Below are 19,706 nucleotides of genomic sequence, written 5' to 3'. Positions count from 1 at the left end.
TCTAAATGACACTTAAAATAAAATGGCGAATAAATCGTATTAAAATGAACATAGCCATTTATGTTTTTTAGTGGAACTGTATTTCAGTTAGTAGCATAGATGTAAGATTGCGGTAATTGTATAACATCAATAGTTCTCGATTTTTTTAGGGTAGGTGCACTTACCCCGTCGGCGCACTTGCCCCACCTCACCTTACTTATTACCGACGTATGAAATGGAATTTTTTTTCATTCACACTTGGAGTATAATTTGTACATCGTCTAAAAACGCAGGAAGGCATTTTATTTATAAAAATACAAAAAGTTAGTAAGCCGACTAGCTGCGACAATGATTGGAGCAAAGAGGGTTGGAGGTTGACTAAGTGAATATCGGGCAATTACCTTGCTTTCGTCTTGCCAGTGCTGAGTTCGGACAACGTATCTATGTAACAAAAACATCTTAGTCAACTATTACTATTTGTTACCTTTTACCAGGAATTACAGTTTCAAAAGAAATAAATCAGTTTTATAGAACAAATTATGAATGAAATTAACGTAGAATTTGGAAGTCAATTCAGCCTATTTTACAGTTCGTAAATTCAATACTCATCGTCACTGCATTTTTTTCTATGGTCATTGCATTATTATAATTAAAATTCTAGTTTATTGGTCTTTGATTAAAATCATCTTGAAATTAGTAAATAGGCTTATCGCAGTTAAACGATTGCCTTTTATCCTCTTTACATATACAGCGACATCTATTGATCAAAAACATTAAACTATTTTTTCGCGTTTCATGATTTCGTTCGGTCTTTGCTAGTGATTTTGTTGTTATTTGTAAATTGATAGACTAGGCTGTATGGCTGAGAGCCTTTGCCTTCTCCTTAAGGAGTAAATCAAACCAAAAAAAAAAAAATTCATTTGTAAAATGTCACTTGTCACTTGTCACTTGTCACAACGTAGTGGTTATTCTAGTTTATTGGTCTCTGGTGGTTATATTCTCTTTGCTTGTCACTTACCTGCTTCTTTACAGACCCATGAGACCTTAAATTAGGGTTAGGTCACGTTTATTATTTCTCTATATAGTTTTGTATAATTGTAAGAATGGAAGATTTCGAAGATACGGAATTTGTGGCTTCAGAACACGACAGATTAATAAGTGCGGTGTCCAAGTTAGATAAAACGCAGCACATAACCGAACCAACACGAAATGAACCCACGATCCTAAATTCTGAATTTAACTTGGTCAAGAGATCGTCTAAATTAAAGATTCATAATGTTGTCAAGATTTTAGGCGACACAGCAGGCCACGTCAAAACTAGTAAGAAATTATTGAAGACTCAAACGGATTCAAAAGTTCTACCTAAGCCTTTGGAAAAACCGCAAGTAGAAAAAATCAAGCGAGCTACTGGTTACACTCAAACGAAAAAAAAAGTTGGACGTTGGGACCCTGTAGTTGCCAGGAATCGAACTGTAGACTTTGTCTCATTACCTTTGAAGCAGGTTTCATCTAAACTGCAGTCTACAAATGAGTTTTTGTCTAAATTGAAAGCAAAGTCTGATCTGGAGCTTGCTTTGGATGAAATAGACCCACCAATAGAAATGGAAAAGGAGGAAGAAGAAGAACCACTATATCCTATGTCATATGAGGAGATGGTTGAACACAGACAACATCTAGCTAAGATACGCGCTCAAGAATCATACAAGGCAGCAAAAGCCAAGCGCCAGAGCAAGATTAAAAGTAAGAAATATCACCGGTTAGTATTATTCAGCAATATGAAATTATGTTTTACTGTTGATGTCATAAATATTTATTTCAAAGATCATACATATTATTTATATAAATTTATAAATAACTGTTATTTCTATGAGCAATAATTTGGTATCCTTTATTCTATATGGTTATTTTACGTATACATGGGCCCCGCATTTGCGATCGATTTCATAAAAAATTGAAACTGCATATTTAAAAGTCAATATTTAGTAGCTTTACTTTAAAGGATATGTCCTTTTTATATTTGTGCTGGTTTTTTTGGATAATAAACTGGCATAAATATGGATTGTATATTTTAAAAGTGTTCATTTAAAGTAATAATAAAATTTTATAAAGTTACAAAAATCTTAAAGTCTGAGGTCTTTAAAATTAAATTATTTCTTTAAATAGTTTTAATATAAAATACCTTGGTTACAATTTCTGTGGAATAAAAAACTATTTTTGAACATGTCTGTTCTAGTTCTTACATGAATGTCATAAATTCTGTTATAAATTTTATGAAGTTATTTTTTTTTGTGTCATACACACATTTCTTGATATTTGAAAAAAAAATGCTTTCTTATGGTATTGGATTTTATGATGGTATTGACTGTATACAGTGAGAAAATAAATTAACTTCATATTTCATATAATAAAACATTGTTTGTTTCCTACTCCACAAAATAATCCAGATCAATATATTTTTAAGTGTTACTATAATCATGCTTCTCCTCTGCAGAGTATTGAAAAAGGAAAGGTTGAAAAAACAACTAAAAGAATTTGAAGAGCTACAAAAAACGAATCCAGAAGAGGCACTGCAAAAGTTAGAGGCGATTGAAAAATCAAGAGCTTTAGAGCGACACACATTGAGACATAAGAACACAGGAAAATGGGCGAAAAACAAAATGATCAGGGCTAAATATGATAAGGAGGTAATGCTACTTTCAATTTCCTTATTTTTTGTTTAGTTATATCTAGAATTTTATGAATCTAAATAACTATTACACAGTTTTTGATTGTGACTTCACCCGCATGTGACAGTTTTCCGGTATAAAAGTCCCGCTATATATTTTCCAGGGATGGAAAGTAGCCTATGTTCTTCCCAGGGTCTCAAACTATGACCATACCAAATTTCACGAAAATTCTTTAGGTAGTTTTTGAATTTATCACAATCAGACAGGCAGACACATGTATAGGAGGAGCTTGTTTTAAAATATATCCCTTATTTTTTAAATTTTTATTTAAGGAGCTTCATACATGATTGTTGCGTAACGTTAATGCAGCGTATGACATGGAAGCTGTTGATAAATAGGTTATCCAACATTATACAAATTGTTCAACTTGAACCAGTAGTTTGTGATATTTGTGCATTCAAATAAACTCTTCAGCTATAAATTATAGTATTGATTTACCTTAGTCAATAAGACTTTGTTATAATTCTATTTACACAATAAACAATATGCAATTATATTTTAATCACAGGCAAGACAACAAATAGCAGAACAACTTGCAGTCAGTAGAAGTCTAACACAAAAAACAAAAGATGTTGAGAGTTCTGATGATGACGAGGACAACAATGAAGTTATTCCAGATCTTGCATTAACACAAGACCCCATGAACCCCTGGATGATGCAACAAAAAGATAAATCTAATGTGGATGCCGAATTTAATTTTGGGTATAAGAAATATTTACAAGGCAAAGGCCTAAAACAGAAAGAAGATAGTGACAGTGAGGATGATAAAACATTTGATGATAATCAAAATGATACTGTGGATGAATTACCAAATAATCAGCTTTTAACATTAAAAGAAAGAATCAATAAGCTGGTACAAGAAGCTGAAGGGGAAAATTATGATAATTTAAATGGTGAAGAAGATAATAAAAATCCTGTCTCTAGTGCTGAAGTTACAGAAAAACCACATGGTAATGTCAACGAAAAAGCAAAGCATAAAAATATGTTGGATATGGATATTTCTACACAACAAAATAAAAATTCTCAGACAAAAAAATCAAGAAAAAACAAAAATACCTTAAAGATGGAAGTAGTAAAGGCTAAGAAGCCAAAAAAAGAAAATCTTGTTGCTACTTCTACCTGGACTGTTGAAAGTGTAACTGATAAACAAAAAGATAATTATAAAGAAGAAATGTTAGAAGCTTTTGAATCACTTGAAAATGAGTTAGCACAAAAAGTGGAACAAAAATTAAAATCTCTCAGAAAAAACATTGAGAATGTAAAAAAATTGACAGAATCCATGGATAAAAATGAAAAGAAAGGTCAGAAAAAGTCTCAAATAGACAATATAGAATATCTAAAATTAAGAAATAAAATACCAAAAGTTATCATTGATGAAGAATTAATAGAAACTACATCAAAATCAATACCAGAAATTGTGGAAAATAATGCAAAACCTATTCCTGAAGTTACGATGGCAGAAGAAGAGCCCAAGTCAAAAGATGACAATATAGACCCCAGTACATTCATAGAAGTTAAACCAAAATTTTTAAATACTATGTTACCTGGGGACCAAAATGAATTTGATGAATTGGATGATGATGAGCAGGTTGTGCCAAGAGTTAATATAGAAGAAGTATTTGAGGAGGATGATGTTGTAGCAAGTTTCCGGAAAGAGAAGGAGGATGAAATCAACAAGGACAAGCCAGAAGAAATTAATTTAACTTTACCAGGCTGGGGAGCTTGGGGAGGCAAAGGTGTAAAAGCTCCAAAACGCAAGAAAAATAGATTTATAAGTAAACCTATCCCAGAGATACCAAGGCGGGATGATAACAAAGGAGACATTATTATTAAAGAATATAAGGATCCAAAACTAGGTTTACACAAAGTTAAGGAGTTGCCATATCCCTTTAGAAGTGTAAGAGACTATGAAGCATCAATAAGGTTACCATTGGGTAATACTTTCATTCCTGAAAAGGCACATAAGAAACTGATAAAGCCAAGTGTGATCACTAAAGCTGGAATGATCATTGAACCTATGGATGAAGATGAATTGCTTACGAAGAAACACAGGAATTTCAAAAATGAAGCAGTAATTAAAATTATAAATAAAGATTAATTATATGTTTTAAAATACTTTATTGTTCTTAATTTTATAAATGTAACCTAAAGACCAACACGCACTGGTGGAGATACAAGTATGACACCATCTCCTCGTACAAACAACATGGGGATATTCCTCTTTGTAGTTCTGTACACCTCTTCATATGTTTCCTCATCAATTTCCACTGTGGTTATTGTTTCTTCAGCATCACCAAGAACCATGTTTAAATGTTGGTCATATGCCTGAAATCATTGAAATTAAAAAGTATATGTTATACAGTCTATTTTTGCCAGCCATGTAATGTTTGATTTGACAGGGTGTTAAGCTAGTTTGATTACAGAATACCATCCATTATTATATTATGCATGCTGAGAATTATAGTGCAAAGGTTTGCAGTGTTTTACAAACCCAAAGTTCTTGGCAGTGCAACTACCATTGAGAGGTGTTTGTAACAGTGACAATTAAGTGATTGGCTTCTTTTATCAGTTAAAATATAAATATAATGTTGACTGAAAATATATACCTACATGTAATTTTCCCCTTAGTTCTCGTTCATTCCTCATTTTTACATATATTCTTTCATCCAAACTGAGTCTAATCAGATCTAACGGCTCCTTTACAGTCATAACCGCAACCTGGAAATAAAAACTTTGAAGTTGATTTACGTCTATTCGTAAATATACTATTGCTTTAAAAATGCGAGAGAGAATATAATTAACAATCGCTGTCTTTTCAGCTTTAATAATTTCAGTTTGTGAGAATATATATTACAGCAATAATGAAGTAAAGTATAAAGTATTAAACTATCAAAATATTTATCTTACATTTTCTCCGTCGTCGGCCATCGTAGTGTTTGGATAACAAATGTATGTATTATTAACTATTTGTTAAGCTAATGAGTAAAAATAGCAAGTTAGCTAGGTAATTATTTGCTAAAACCGTTAGTATTGAATAGATTTATGTTTCGGCATAAATTTGTATGAAACTGAAATAAGAGGTTATGTTTATGACATTGACGATGTTCCGTATTGTCAAGTTCTTTTTTAATTCGGTAGGAAGCAATTATCTGAAGCCATAGCTCTCGTACTGCTCAGTCACAATTACATAACATATTTAGTTCATAAATATGTTTACAATATATATTGTTTAATTTGTTTGGATGATTAAAAATAATTAGTAAAGAGAATGAAAGGACATAATGTATAAATCGTTATGTTACTAATATTGTTTTTACTATTTGACATTTGGGCATAGACAATTATAGAGTGACATACCCTTGATTGTCATGTTCTTTGCAATTTGTCCAATGATTTGTCAAACAAAATTTGGACGCGTGCTGGGTTTTCGTTTTATAAACTTGTTATTTCAATGTTATTACCCATAGGAAGTAACTAAATAATGGTCAGAAGTGGGTAAGTTATTCCACACAATATATATTTACAGCATATCTTCGACGTGTTTAAAAAATGCCTATTATAAAATCTGCTCATGATTGTTTGGGAGGATCGTGTTATAAAGTTTTTATGTTATTTCAGACGCGATAGGGACAGAGACCGCGATCGTAGGCGGTCGCGTAGCCGATCTGAGACGCCTGACAGAAAGCGAAGGCGGTCGCGGTCGAGAAGTCGCGATAGGAATACTAAATCTTCAAAGAGAAAGCGAAGTCGCAGTCGAGAGAGAGATTCTAAACGGGACAGGAGTAGAGACAGAGATCGGGAAAGGGAAAGAGATAGAGAAAGGGAGCGTGATCGCGACAGAGATAGGAAAAGGTGAGTTTTTTTTAATATTTTGATAGTGACTACATTTCGCTCGGTTTGGATGTAGTATAGTATAAGATGATGTAGATGAAAGAGGATAGCGGCTAATTTCCTCACACTGGAGATGTTTACTAAAGGTTTGGCCTTAATTGTTTTACACCTAGACATATCACATTTTTATTCACATAGGGTTATAGTGATCTCTTTGTACCAATAGAATGCAAGCTAACCTTTTTTTTTAGTGATAAGCGTGATGACAAGAGAACAAGTTCTAGCAGCAAGTCTTCGAGGAAGAAATCTCCAGAAAAAGAAAAGGAAAGATCAAAATCTAAAGAGAAAACCACCAAAGCAGATACTTCAGACTATGATATAGGAACTGCTGACAAGGTTTGGGCTAACATTGAATCATTAAGTGTTATATCTGCATTACATAATTATTCAACCTGCCCTTATTTGTAGAGTCAGTACTACACACTTTTAGGAGTATATTGTAGGAACAATTTAGTGTGTTTATGATTAGCCCTATCTTCGATAGCTTTTAGATAATTCAGCTCTACGTTAATAGTGTTAGATAACTACTGTTTTACATAATAAGTGTAAAAAAATAGAAGTAGTCCTTGAATGCATTAAAACCTCAAGATGCAAAAAACAAAAATTAATAATTTTGGAGGCTGCATTTTTTATATTTAGGAGTTTATGTAGGCCTTTATAATAAATTGATTTATGTTAATTAACAGGAAGAGGAGCAAAGTAGACTTGAGGCAGAGATGCAGAAGCGTCGTGATAGGATAGAGCGCTGGCGTGCGGAGCGAAAACGCAAAGAGCTTGAGTCTGCCAAAAAAGAAGTGCAGAAAGGAAGCATTGTTACCAACATACAAACGCCAACTAGCAAGAAGTGGTCATTAGAAGATGATTCTGGTGAAGAAGGTATGGAATATAAGTTTTGCTTATGTATTAACACACTCAGGAAAAGATAGAATATATGATGATATTCATAATGTCTGTGTTACATGATTAAAATATAAATGTAAAATTTATATTTTAAATTTAAAATTTATATTTTAATCATGATAGAAGTTTTTATTGGATTTGTAAGGGATTACCATAAGAGCCTTCTTCAATAAAGTTTCATAATCTTGTTTTGTGATTTAAATTTAATTTATTTTGTTTAAGGTGAAGATGGTGAAGGCAAAGAGAAAGTTGAGAAAGTGGAAGAAGTGAAGAAGGAGGAAGATGAAATTGATCCATTAGATGCATACATGCAAGAAGTACAGCAAGTATGTTGAAGACTATATTATTAAATTTTTAGATTTATATCATATTTAAGGAAATACACAAATATATACCTGCCTAATTATCTATATTGTCATTATTACAATATATATTTTTATTACAACTTTAATAGACAATAATTAAATTTTATTACTAAATGATGTTTTACTATAGCTCACACTTTATTAATTGACAAAATATTTTATGGCATTGGTAGGAGGTGAGAAAAGTAAATCAAATGGACCAAGCACGAGGCATAATAAGTGTGCCAAGTGCTGGAGGAACTGGTGTTGTAATTCTTACTGGAACAGCTAAGAAGAAAGTCACCGAACAGAAGAATAAAGGCAAGTGACATTGTTTTTGGAAAGTCTGTAAATTGTTTTATTGAGAAAATTTGATGTAGATATGCAAAAAGGATCAAGCCCAAAAAATCACACTTGAAATAGTTAAGATTGAAGTTTAAATTATATTTTTGCTCATCAATATTCTATTTAATATTTTGTTAATAAAAAGTTCAAATAAATATAATTTTAACTAAGATGTTTTTACTAATGGAAAATATAGACCTTATAGACTTGAAATAATTTGGCATACTCGGCTCATTTTCGACCATATTGTGGGTTGGATCCTTTTTGCGTATCTATGCCCAATGTTATTATAGAGAATACAAAGTAAATAATTGTCTTATATTTACTATCTCATAAGTTTAATGATTGCAAAAGACTGCTTTTCACCAATGCCTATGAAGGCTTTGAGTATTTTATATATCTTGTTATAATTCTCAATTAAATTTTCTTCAGGCGAATTAATAGAGCAGAATCAAGATGGGTTAGAATACTCGTCAGAAGAGGAGACTGAGGATATCAAGGATGCGGCCGCAAACCTTGCCTCCAAACAGAGGAAAGACTTGGCGAAAGTGGACCACGCCAGTCTAGACTACATGTCTTTTAGAAAAGCTTTCTATACAGAAGTGAGTATAGATTAAATACTTATTATATTTACTAGATTTTAATAAGTTACTCCTATGAGTTCGGGAAAATAAAAAAACTCATCATATTATGGTAAGATTTGGTATCAATTTCTTGTATGGAAAACATTAACATTAAAACAAATAAACAGAAGTGGAGACCCAATGCAGGCTTTTTATTTTTCTGGACAGACTATAAATGCAATGTGGTAAGTTGCTGTTCTATGAATATCATATACAGAAGTCATGAGGACCTCTATATTTCATACTAATGTAAGATCATTTCTCTAAAACTTCTTTATACTTTCTTTATAAACTGTGGATAATGTACAATTTTCTCTGATATCACTACATAGTATAAAACGAAGTCGCTTGCTCTGTCCCTATCTATGTATGCTTAAATCTTTAAAACTACGCAACGGATTTTGATGCAGTTTTTTTTTAATAGATAGAGTGATTCAAGAGGAAGGTTTATATGTATAACATCCATTAAATAGTGGAGAAATATTGCACCCGTGCGAAGCCGGGCGGGTCGCTAGTATATGTATATTTTAATCTAGCTATTATAATTTTTTTTATGCATTTATGCTTTTGCCAAGTAAATAACCTGAAATTAAATTATATGGGTTTGTGAAAGTTAGTCATACATTATTTACAAGTTATTTTTTCTATTTTGTTATATTTTTAACAGAGTTTTTCTTCTAGGTGAATGAATTAGCAAGAATGACACCAGAAGAAGTAGAAGCGTATCGAACAGAGTTAGAAGGGATCCGCGTTAAGGGTAAAGGGTGCCCTAAGCCTATCAAAAACTGGGCTCACTGTGGTATCAGCAAGAAAGAGTTGGACATACTGAAAAGGTTAAATTTCGAGAAACCAACGCCAATACAAGCTCAAGCTATACCAGCTATTATGTCAGGAAGGTGAGATGATTATAGTTCTTAGGGGGGTGGTTCACAGAGTATTTGGTATTATAGATTAAATTTCGAAATTTCATTATGAAGTATACATCAATTGTATTGTTAAGATAATTCCTATTCCTCATGATTCATCATGATTTTTAACATTGGATGATTCAATGACTTTTAAGCTCCAACATGAGAAAATACAACAGACTCAAAATTGTTTAACAATAAATATATTATTTGCTATTTTGAACTACATTTTATAATACTTTATTCCAGGGATCTAATTGGAATAGCAAAGACTGGTTCAGGCAAAACTTTAGCCTTCATCCTTCCCATGTTCCGGCATGTCTTAGACCAGCCGCGTCTGGAAGATACCGATGGACCTATATCGCTTATTATGACCCCCACTAGAGAACTTTGTATGCAAATTGGCAAGGATATAAAGAAATTTGCAAAATCACTCGGGTTGAGAGTTGTATGCGTGTATGGCGGCACTGGAATCTCTGAACAGGTTTGTTATTATTTAAATATATGACAACATAATGTGATTGTAATATGAGCAATATATTTATTTCTTTTATTATATGAAAGAAATTGACATTTTCATGTAGCTCTGATTGGTAGAAGAGGACAGTTTGAGCAATCCTTTGGCCATCTTTTATTATTTTTGTCCTAGATAATACATATCATATATCCTTAATGGAGTAGCTATGGATTGCCTTTAGGGAAGCAGTTGGCGCAAGCAAAAAAAGACCGTCGCCAAATTCTCCGAAAGGTCTGCACCACGCGAGGTCCCTGAAAGAACTAGGCTTTTTCTAATGGGCAAATCGTTTTTAGGATGGGCACCGTCTATCCTTGCCTCCGCCCTAGCTACGCACATGATTATACTCCTCTGTAATATAATGATGTATCAATCTACTTAAAATACATTTCCACTCGGGACAGTGTGGTTTTGTAATGCCGATAGAGGATTGTTAGTATGTCTGAGGTGCGTTGCAGATAGCGGAGCTGAAGCGCGGTGCGGAGATGATCGTGTGCACGCCGGGCCGCATGATCGACATGCTGGCCGCCAACTCCGGCCGCGTCACCAACCTGCGCCGCGTCACCTACGTCGTACTCGACGAGGCCGACCGCATGTTCGACATGGGATTCGAGCCGCAGGTTACAATCACTTCTATTCATTGATATATATGTACTATATCTAGATTTGGCGTTCCGAACATACACTGTGTTCAACTGAATTGAACTGAAATCCATTCAAACTGACTTTAGTATGGTCAATATTGACAGCTTGTGGTTGTGTGCGGAGTGGCGCTCATGATATAAGAACTCGTGTCTAAGTGTAAACCTGGATTTTGAATAAAAAATATTAGTCAAATAAGTAAAATTATTTGTTGTTCAATGGAATAAATAGGTTATCAAAGTGACGTTTTGGTTGCCAATTTAGTTCAGATTTTGAACAAATAGTTTATATGGACGTTCGTGTCTGTAGAATATACGTCGATGGTTCTATTACTATATTCAGTTATATTCTTCCTTATTGGAAAGAACAGTATTGCATTCAAGGAAAAGTATTTTTTTAATTTAGTGACCAAATCTTACTTCTTACTCTATGGACGTTTGATATTAGTAGTAAAAACAGCTAAACATATTTGGCTGAAATTTTGTACACACATAGACCGGATTAACACATAGGCTTGTTGTCTTAGTAATTTGCTCTTGCTGCCTGACATTTTTAAATAGGTCGTGATTTAGGGGCTTGTTGTATGGGAAAACTTTTTCACGCGGGCGAGGCTGCGAGTACTAAGTAGTGTGACAAATATTGTTACATACTATTAATCTGGAAATCTAAATCAGAGACTTATAAATACATTAACAATATTTTAACATTGCAATTTACTTAGAAAAAAAGAAGTTTGTATGTAACACTATGCTTACTGACTCTAGGTAATGAAAATAATCGACAACATAAGACCAGACAGACAGACGGTGATGTTCAGCGCCACATTCCCGCGACAGATGGAAGCACTTGCGAGGCGAATATTGCAGAAACCTATTGAAATTCAGGTAATACAAATACGTAACGGTATTTTTTGTTCTAAATAAAATATTTGCAGATTTCTTATTTTGTAAATAAAATTTTAAATATACAACGATTTTGATTGTAAAAAAAATATTGCGCACATACATATTTCTGTATATGTGTGTGCGCACAGAAGTCGTCCTCTTGTAATCAACGCTACCGCTTAAAGAAGGACCTAAGAGATTTACATCCAACAGGTGGGAGGCAGGAGCGTGGTATGCAAAGATGTGGAGCAGCACGTAGCAATACTAGAGGAAGACGCGAAATTCTTCAAGTTGCTTGAGTTGCTCGGCCTGTACAGCCAGATGGGGAGCATCATCGTGTTCGTGGACAAGCAGGAGAACGCTGACAGCCTGCTAAAGGACCTCATGAAAGCTTCCTACTCCTGTATGAGTTTGCACGGAGGTGAGTCTATAGTGAAACATTTTTGTATGTGTCGTCTTACTGGAGTACAGTTCGATATTTATTACTAGAAAATTATTTTGTATTTTTAAACAACAAATAACAATCAGATTCTAACTACTTACCTAGGAACAATAACTATGAAAACAAGAAAATAAATTAGTATTGCCACGACGGATGGAGTGTACTATCACTGAGGTTCATAGAATTTTAAATCAACTATCAAATTCGCGTATATTTAAACTCCACATACTACAGGTTTAAAAATTTTCTTTTACAGGTTTGCTTCTGTGTCTACGTGTTTTAATGTTATGTTCTTCTTGACTATACAACAGAAATTGAAAACATCTTAATCTGATAAAATTTGTTAAATTGTTTAAACACCAAGTTAAAACAATAGGGTATTTTTCTTCATTATTTAATCAGATTAGGTAAAGTTTAAAGGAGAGTGTTTCACAGTTTTGTTAATAACTATGTAAAAGTACTTTAAATTTAGACATAAGTATTATTGTCTTATAATGGATTCACGCCGTTAACGATTATCACGTTGTTACTCTACCGCGGGCGTATGAGAGAGATAGCGAGATGTCTGTACACCTCCTTTCTTCTTTGTATCAATAGGACTTACATAATTATTGCTTCACTTTCAACTAATTTTAAAGCAGATTCCAGAGGAATGACTCACATCTTCCATTAAGCATAGAATAATGGACCTAACCGAAATTAGAAAAATACCCTATCTAATTTATACTTACTACAAAGTACATAAGTTTTTTAAATACGATACAAAACATACTAATTTATCAGAATGTTTGATTTCAGCTATCGATATCAGCGGGGGCGGCTGCGATTTGTTAAAATATAATAAAACAAATGCAAGCGTGTTGCTTTCCCGCGTTATTTATTTTTGGGTGCTAGAGAATCGATATTGTTATTTTGCTTTAATCGAATATTAAGATTGATATATTTTTTGTATAATATTTTAAATGTTATGACTATAATATTAGTAAATTTTTCCATTCGACTGCTGAAATATTTCAAAACAAAATTGGCAAAAATTGGTTGAACAATTTAACTTAAAATTCCATCTTATGTCGAGTACATCAGCACACGCTTTCATTTCATACATAAAGCTTTGTAGCCAAGTGACGAATATATTAATGGTGGCCTGTTACAGGGATTGATCAATTCGACAGGGACTCGACGATTGTGGACTTCAAGAACGGTAAGGTGAAGTTGCTAGTCGCGACGAGTGTGGCGGCGCGCGGGCTTGACGTCAAACAACTGGTGCTTGTCGTTAACTACGACTGTCCCAATCATTATGAGGATTATGTGCATCGGTGAGATTACTATGATTATATTAAAAATGCGTTTTATATGCCTGTAATGACATAGTTATGATTCTTCACAAATTCGTAAATAATATTGTGGTTCTATTATTGGCGTTGCAATCATTTATTTTCTATTGATACAAATGAATTAATGTCCTTGCTTTTTATAGACTAAACAAATTATAAGATTTATTCAATTATGAAATAGCAATATCCATTCTCAGCATGCATAATATTTAATATAGTGACATCTCTTATCTAATAATTTAAAATCATTGTACTTTTTACTCAGTTGCGGTCGTACAGGACGCGCGGGTAACAAAGGTTACGCGTGGACATTCCTGACGCCGGACCAGGGTCGGTACGCGGGCGACGTGCTGCGCGCGTTCGAGCTGGCCGGCACCACCGCGCCGCCCGAACTGCGTCAGCTCTGGGAGAAGTACAAGGACGCGCAGGAGAAGGAGGGCAAGAAGGTGCACACCGGCGGAGGGTTCAGTGGGAAAGGTTTGTAATGAAGTATCGATAGTCGATGTCGATATTCAGAGTATACGTATACGTGTTGTGTTTAGAATGTTTGTGTTGCGACAACTCTTGGAGAACTACATCGATGTGCCAAACAAAGGGTAAGAAGGTGGCAACATTAGTACAGGGTTATGTATGTACACCGAATTCTTAGTAATGATGTATCGATAGTTGGTGTCAATATTGAGAGTATACACATGTTGTGTAAAGAATGTGCGTGCTGCGACAACTCTTGGAGAAATAAAAGGATGCTCAATTAAAAGAGAGCAAGATGGTGCACTGGCTGAGGGTGTGAATACACAATCAATTCGATATCACACGATAAACTATCGATAGATTCTATCGATATACTAAGTTTGAGATCAGAATACAGGCAATATGCTGCGGCAACTGTGGGCGGAATGGGTAGTGCGATATTTCCCTGCACTTATTCCGTTGAACGAATTTAGATAGGAAGAGCAAAGTCGATACTTACGAATCGATACTGTAATCGGAATGTAAGTTTTTATCAATACTATGGGTCATATGCCTACGTGATTATTATTTATCTACGTCAAAGAAATATTTTTTAAGTAAGTTAATTTATCTTTGAGATATCGAATAAGGATTTCTACGTTCATATCTTTGGTTTTATAGGTTTTAAATTCGACGAATCCGAAGCTCAGGCAGCTTCGGAAAAGAAGAAATATCAAAAAGCGGCCCTCGGGCTACAAGATTCCGACGATGAAGATGTGGAAGGTGATTTGGACCAGCAGATCGAAACTATGTTGGCTGCGAAGAAGATTGTCAAGGAAATAAAGGTATGCTGGTTATATCACGGTAGTAAGTTTTGGCTTCGAATTCGATAGCCAGCCTACATTTTCGATTAAAAACACACTAATGCCCAGGATTTAAGCTTGATTTAGCGATTCTGTTGGTTAGGTTCGTATCCATTACATTACTGGGTGGAAATGAATAGCATAAACTGTTTCTCGTATTAGATTATTGTGTCATGGGACGAAAATAAGTTCTGTGTAAACTAGCCTATCCCTTCTGAGATAAAAGCGTCGGCTTATGCGCATGTCACAAATATTGTCAACATGTTTTTTAAAGATGTTTTGCGCATTACTTTATTACAGAAATACCTAATATTGTTCTGTTATTGACTTTTCACTCTGACATTGTTGTGTGTTTGTTTTAAATTGACCTTCCTCTCGTGCCCAAACGTGTCATAGTTTACGCCACAATATTCTTATCGCAATATTCAGTTAGATTATTTATGTTTTTTTTTTGTTAACAATGTTATATTTCGCGTGTAGATCGCTCTGAGATCCGAGGGTCGAATCTCGGGTTGGCCAAAGTGATTGGGTTTTTCTGCTTAATACCAGCTCGGAGTATGGTATTTGTACCTAATAGGGTTCGCCATTTATCACATCATAGAAAGTGGGTACACTAATTGCACTTTTGCCTACCCATTTGGGGACAATAGGCGTGAGTGTGTGTTAGTTAATTATATTTTTAAAAATGATATGTGTGTTTCCCTTTAGCCGGGCGTGGTGGGCGCGGGCGCGGGCGCGGGCGCGGGCGCGGCGGCGGGCGGCGCGGACGGCAAGCTGGAGCTGGCGCGCCGCCTCGCCTCGCGCATCAACCTCGCCAAGGGCCTCGGCGCCGAGCACAAGGGCGCCACGCAGCAAGCCGCCGAGGCCATCCTCAAGGGCGCGCCCGCCGCACACACGCTCATCACCGTACGGCACGCTCTTATTGTACAACCATCCACCCTCACTTCACATTCAAATTATATATGCATAATAGAAAATAAATCTTGGTCATCATCATATTATTATCAGCCACAAGAAATCGCCTGCTGAACATGTCTTCGCGAAAGATTGCATACAGAGATTCTACGCGCTTTTATTATATGCTATGCCGGGAATAAAAACAGTTTAAAGCATAGTAATAAAATCATATGCGCGGTATCATTGAAGGATCTTGAGAAGGTATTTTTTTAACATTGGGGCATTATAAGTTACAATACAAGTACAACTTTTAATTATTTAAAAGAAAATTAAGAAAAAAATCGAATCGATTAACAGCCAAAATTAATAAATAATATTCCGATAATAAACCAATACAAATAATTGGTTCGTGTCTGCAATTGAGTCAAAAATATCGATTATGATTGTTTATTTAATTTCGACCGTAAAACTATTGTCTAAGCTAATAATGTGAGTACATTGTATGTTTACAAATTCTCTCAATGGTCTCATGATAAACATAAAAGAGTTTATTGATCTTTCTACAATTTTACATGTTCGATACTAAAATTATAATGTTTAGTCACTCAAATGTCTAGTGATAACTCCCACACTGTCACAAAGTAAGACAAAACAAACAGTCTGATGAAATTTAGACCTACATTGTAAGTATTACAAATGATTGTATAAATTAGTGGTCGTCCAGTGGCCGAAAATCGTCAGTTGAATTTAATATATTTCTAGAACATACATTTTTTCCCACTCTTCTATATGAACCTCATTCATGCGAAATGTCTTAAATATGGAGTACGCACAATGCGTTTAAAAATGGGTACAACGTTTTCTCTACATGTATTAATATATAGATATTCAGTTAGAATTATTAAAGACAAATAATATTGATATTTTTGGGTTTGACACAGACTTAAACCATAAGCAAAAGAGTATATATATTACATGTGTATCAAATGTGTAAGTTTAGTAAAAAGCGGTACTTCACTAATTAGTATATGCATGTACTTTGCCTACCGCAATGGCTATATTAAAGTATGGCTGCTTAGTTGAGTTCTCGGGTTCAATACCTGGATCTATATATTTATTTTTCTGCTCACTAACCAATCCGGAATGTGGAATAATGACCGATAAAATAATAATAGTTTCACCCTATTATAGCGCTTCAGAACTGCATGTTTAAAAAGTTTGGTTAGATGAAGATTGATGTTTTAGTGCTAGGGACCTAGTCACAATTTACATATGTAAATAAGCTTATAATTTCATAGTGCAAGACACATCACCAATAACATATTATAATGTCAGCTGAATTTTAAGTTTAATGCAATGGATTTTGGTGTTAACATAGATAGCGAAATTAGGGTGCGATAACACCAACCATACCTTTAACAGAAGGAAAAAGCGTGATTATAATGTCATGAATTATGCTAACAGGCTAAGACGGTAGCGGAACAGCTAGCGGCAAAGCTGAATACAAGGTTGAATTACCAACCGCGAGATGAGAGCAACTCGGAGCCCGCTGAGGAAGTGTTCCGGAAATACGAAACAGAACTGGAGATCAACGACTTTCCGCAGCAGGCCAGGTGGAGAGTGACTAGCAAGGTACGCACTGTTAATTGATTTTGTGTGTACGACAAGGTATGATCTACGGTTTTGCCTGGGATTTTTTCTCTGTCTAGTGTATGTTCTAGTATATAAATCATTCGTGGAGGGTGAAAATATTTAAAAGGTATTCCGAGACAAAAAATTGCCTTAGTTAAAATATCGCGGTCAGTTTAACAGAAAAACTAAGACAAACGTAAATAACTCTAAAAGGGGAAGTCGGTAGCAATTGTGTCGTATGAACGCTTCACCACTGATATAAATAGATGGTATGCAGTAACGTTAAACGTTTTTTGAATATTGGTTAGTCATGCACTGGTAACTTAGTGTTATTGTTAACAGTCGTTTTGCGATCACTTATAAAGTAACTTTTTGTCCCCGATAGCACGTGTTCCTACTACCGTTGGTTCTTGCGGGATTAATGGCCAGTTTCCAAAACATGTGATTTTTGTCATTTAAAGGCCTTTATGCGTTTAATGAAAAATGTTTACAAATATGTTTGTTGTTATGTGCAAAGTTCACCCGCACTGATACCGAGTTTTATTGTTACAACTAAATAGAGCATGATACTGTTGTTTTTCCCGTTAATTGTATTTACGACCTACGACTTTATTTACACACAAGACGGTATTTTGTATTGTGTGCTAACAACCTCATTTTTTTCTATATTTGTTTATTTACCTTGTCGCATTGACCTGAGAGATAACCCCTGCTATAAGTATATGCGTATGCGCATTGTAACAAATCATTGCAGTTTGCACCCGCGTTCAGAGCAGTCCAGATATCATGTTGCTTAAATTAGCTCTCATCGGTATTTTAATATTTTTCTGTGTTAAGATGTTGCGAAGGAACAAATGTTACTATTGGCGTTAGTTAGTTAAAGGTAATGCGTTTGACATTTCTATTTATTCATTTAAGAATAAAATAGGCTAAGAAAATACCTGAATACCCGATCAGTACTCTGATCTTCTTTTTTTTATATTCCAGGAGGCGTTGGCTCTTATAAGCGAGTATTCCGAGGCGGGTATTACGGTCCGTGGCACGTACGTACCGCCGGGCAAAAACCCGCCAGAAGGCGAGAGAAAGTTATACCTCGCCATAGAAAGCTCGCAAGAACTCGCCGTCGCCAAAGCCAAGTCAGAGATAACTCGACTCATAAAGGAAGAGCTATTGAAATTGCAGACCTCTGCTCACCACATGATCAACAAAGCTAGATATAAAGTTATATAATTTATATGATTTACAATAAACTGGCGTAATTGTTGCTTCCGTGTTTAATTTCCTTGATGACCCGCGATTTCAGGAATTTATCGAAACAAAAACTGTCGATTGTCGCTTCCGTAATTATCAATATTGATGTTTTTAGAGGTAAAGATAATCAATAGTTATAGTTAAAGAATTTTAAAGAAGCGTGTTTAATTCCTGTTGAATTTGAGGTAAAAAAAAACTAACATTTTTGTGTTTTTTTCGTTGTTCAAAGATTAAAATGCGTGTCAATTATTTTTCAATACACAAAACCTTGTTTTTATAAACGATATTTAAAAAAGAGGCCTAAACAAAACAATTAAAGGCATGTTCAGCTAATGTTTAACAATGACTTCACAAATTAAAAACGCCGATTTTAAATGCAGTCAGACTAGGCATAGTTTGTTTTAAAATAGAAAGATCGAATTGTAATATTTTTATTGAACTTTGAGCCTGATAACATTTAACTGATAGTAAGATTGATCGTGTTATTTGTGTTGTGTTCTAAATGTCATGTCGCATGCATAATTAAATGTACGATTATACGTTCGATTCAACTCAAGGCGATGACAATTATTTATGCTAACACTTTGCATTTCTACTTGGTTAAGTAAATCTGATAACACTTTTTTATTGGCATAAAATGGCTATTAAACTTTACGTCTGTTGTAATTAAGTTGAAAATTATAAAGTAGTTCATACAAGCATAAACAGTGCAGACCTTGTATATTTGATGCTCATGGCTAGATTTGGTGTGCATAACAAAACATATTTATCATTGTGGCAGTTAATTAAGGTTAACATTAATTTTAGCACGTTTCTAGTCGGTCATTAGTTGCAATCCACATTAGTTAAATTTATTTTAACTGCGGTTTGATAATTAAGTTTACATGAAGAATTATTCTTATAAAAATACTTATTTGTGTTATAGATAGTGGTCACCTCCCTGGTCTAGTTATACAGGTATATGATATTTGGACCGCGAGCTATTGCGTTCGACTCCCAGGTTGGGCTACAGTTCGTTTGTGTCCTAATTTAATTTACGCTTAGATGAAATCATCAGCGGTCCACATTTAAGAACTTAACC

At 34.4% G+C, this 19,706-nt stretch overlaps 3 protein-coding genes across 3 annotated transcripts; 2 read left to right on the top strand and 1 right to left on the bottom strand.

Moving 5' to 3' along the window:
- The first annotated feature begins 923 nt into the window (after window positions 1-923).
- LOC115440201 (U3 small nucleolar RNA-associated protein 14 homolog A) lies at window positions 924-4,820 on the top strand. Its single transcript, XM_030164406.2, has 3 exons — window positions 924-1,735; window positions 2,471-2,663; window positions 3,214-4,820. The coding sequence occupies exons 1-3, from the start codon at window positions 1,083-1,085 to the stop codon at window positions 4,801-4,803; spliced, it is 2,436 nt and encodes an 811-aa protein (XP_030020266.2). The 5' UTR covers window positions 924-1,082; the 3' UTR covers window positions 4,804-4,820.
- LOC115440202 (U6 snRNA-associated Sm-like protein LSm3) lies at window positions 4,807-5,850 on the bottom strand. Its single transcript, XM_030164407.2, has 3 exons — window positions 5,613-5,850; window positions 5,316-5,423; window positions 4,807-5,030 (listed from the first exon to the last, which is right to left on the bottom strand). The coding sequence occupies exons 1-3, from the start codon at window positions 5,631-5,633 to the stop codon at window positions 4,851-4,853; spliced, it is 309 nt and encodes a 102-aa protein (XP_030020267.1). The 5' UTR covers window positions 5,634-5,850; the 3' UTR covers window positions 4,807-4,850.
- Window positions 5,851-6,035: 185 nt separating this feature from the next.
- Window positions 6,036-18,640, top strand: LOC115440200 (probable ATP-dependent RNA helicase DDX46). The gene is made up of 18 exons (XM_030164405.2): window positions 6,036-6,200; window positions 6,324-6,557; window positions 6,788-6,932; window positions 7,283-7,472; window positions 7,719-7,822; window positions 8,035-8,161; window positions 8,618-8,787; window positions 9,490-9,704; window positions 9,966-10,200; window positions 10,689-10,850; window positions 11,637-11,756; window positions 11,970-12,177; window positions 13,352-13,514; window positions 13,798-14,009; window positions 14,664-14,827; window positions 15,554-15,751; window positions 17,207-17,374; window positions 18,362-18,640. The coding sequence occupies exons 1-18, from the start codon at window positions 6,187-6,189 to the stop codon at window positions 18,602-18,604; spliced, it is 3,072 nt and encodes a 1,023-aa protein (XP_030020265.2). The 5' UTR covers window positions 6,036-6,186; the 3' UTR covers window positions 18,605-18,640.
- The last annotated feature ends 1,066 nt before the right edge of the window (window positions 18,641-19,706 follow it).

This window comes from Manduca sexta, chromosome 10, assembly GCF_014839805.1.
Source record: "Manduca sexta isolate Smith_Timp_Sample1 chromosome 10, JHU_Msex_v1.0, whole genome shotgun sequence".
In the NCBI taxonomy this organism is placed as follows: Eukaryota; Metazoa; Arthropoda; class Insecta; order Lepidoptera; family Sphingidae; genus Manduca; species Manduca sexta.
The sequence above is the reverse complement of the archived record's forward strand: the minus strand, read 5'-3'. Positions and strand labels throughout refer to the sequence as shown.

What these genes read in the sequence shown, in the direction of transcription:
- LOC115440200 (XM_030164405.2), top strand. An exon ending in CTGTATGAGTTTGCACGGAG is followed by an intron (nt 12,178 to 13,351) that starts GTGAGTCTATAG and finishes GGCCTGTTACAG; the next exon opens with GGATTGATCAATTCGACAGG. An exon ending in TATGAGGATTATGTGCATCG is followed by an intron (nt 13,515 to 13,797) that starts GTGAGATTACTA and finishes CTTTTTACTCAG; the next exon opens with TTGCGGTCGTACAGGACGCG.
- LOC115440202 (XM_030164407.2), bottom strand. Translation starts at nt 5,633, where the DNA reads ATGGCCGACGACGGAGAAAAT. An exon ending in TGGCCGACGACGGAGAAAAT is followed by an intron (nt 5,424 to 5,612) that starts GTAAGATAAATA and finishes TTTTATTTCCAG; the next exon opens with GTTGCGGTTATGACTGTAAA. An exon ending in AACTAAGGGGAAAATTACAT is followed by an intron (nt 5,031 to 5,315) that starts GTAGGTATATAT and finishes CAATGATTTCAG; the next exon opens with GCATATGACCAACATTTAAA.
- LOC115440201 (XM_030164406.2), top strand. Translation starts at nt 1,083, where the DNA reads ATGGAAGATTTCGAAGATACGGAATTTGTGGCTTCAGAACACGACAGA. An exon ending in AAAAGTAAGAAATATCACCG is followed by an intron (nt 1,736 to 2,470) that starts GTTAGTATTATT and finishes TCTCCTCTGCAG; the next exon opens with AGTATTGAAAAAGGAAAGGT. An exon ending in GGGCTAAATATGATAAGGAG is followed by an intron (nt 2,664 to 3,213) that starts GTAATGCTACTT and finishes TTTTAATCACAG; the next exon opens with GCAAGACAACAAATAGCAGA.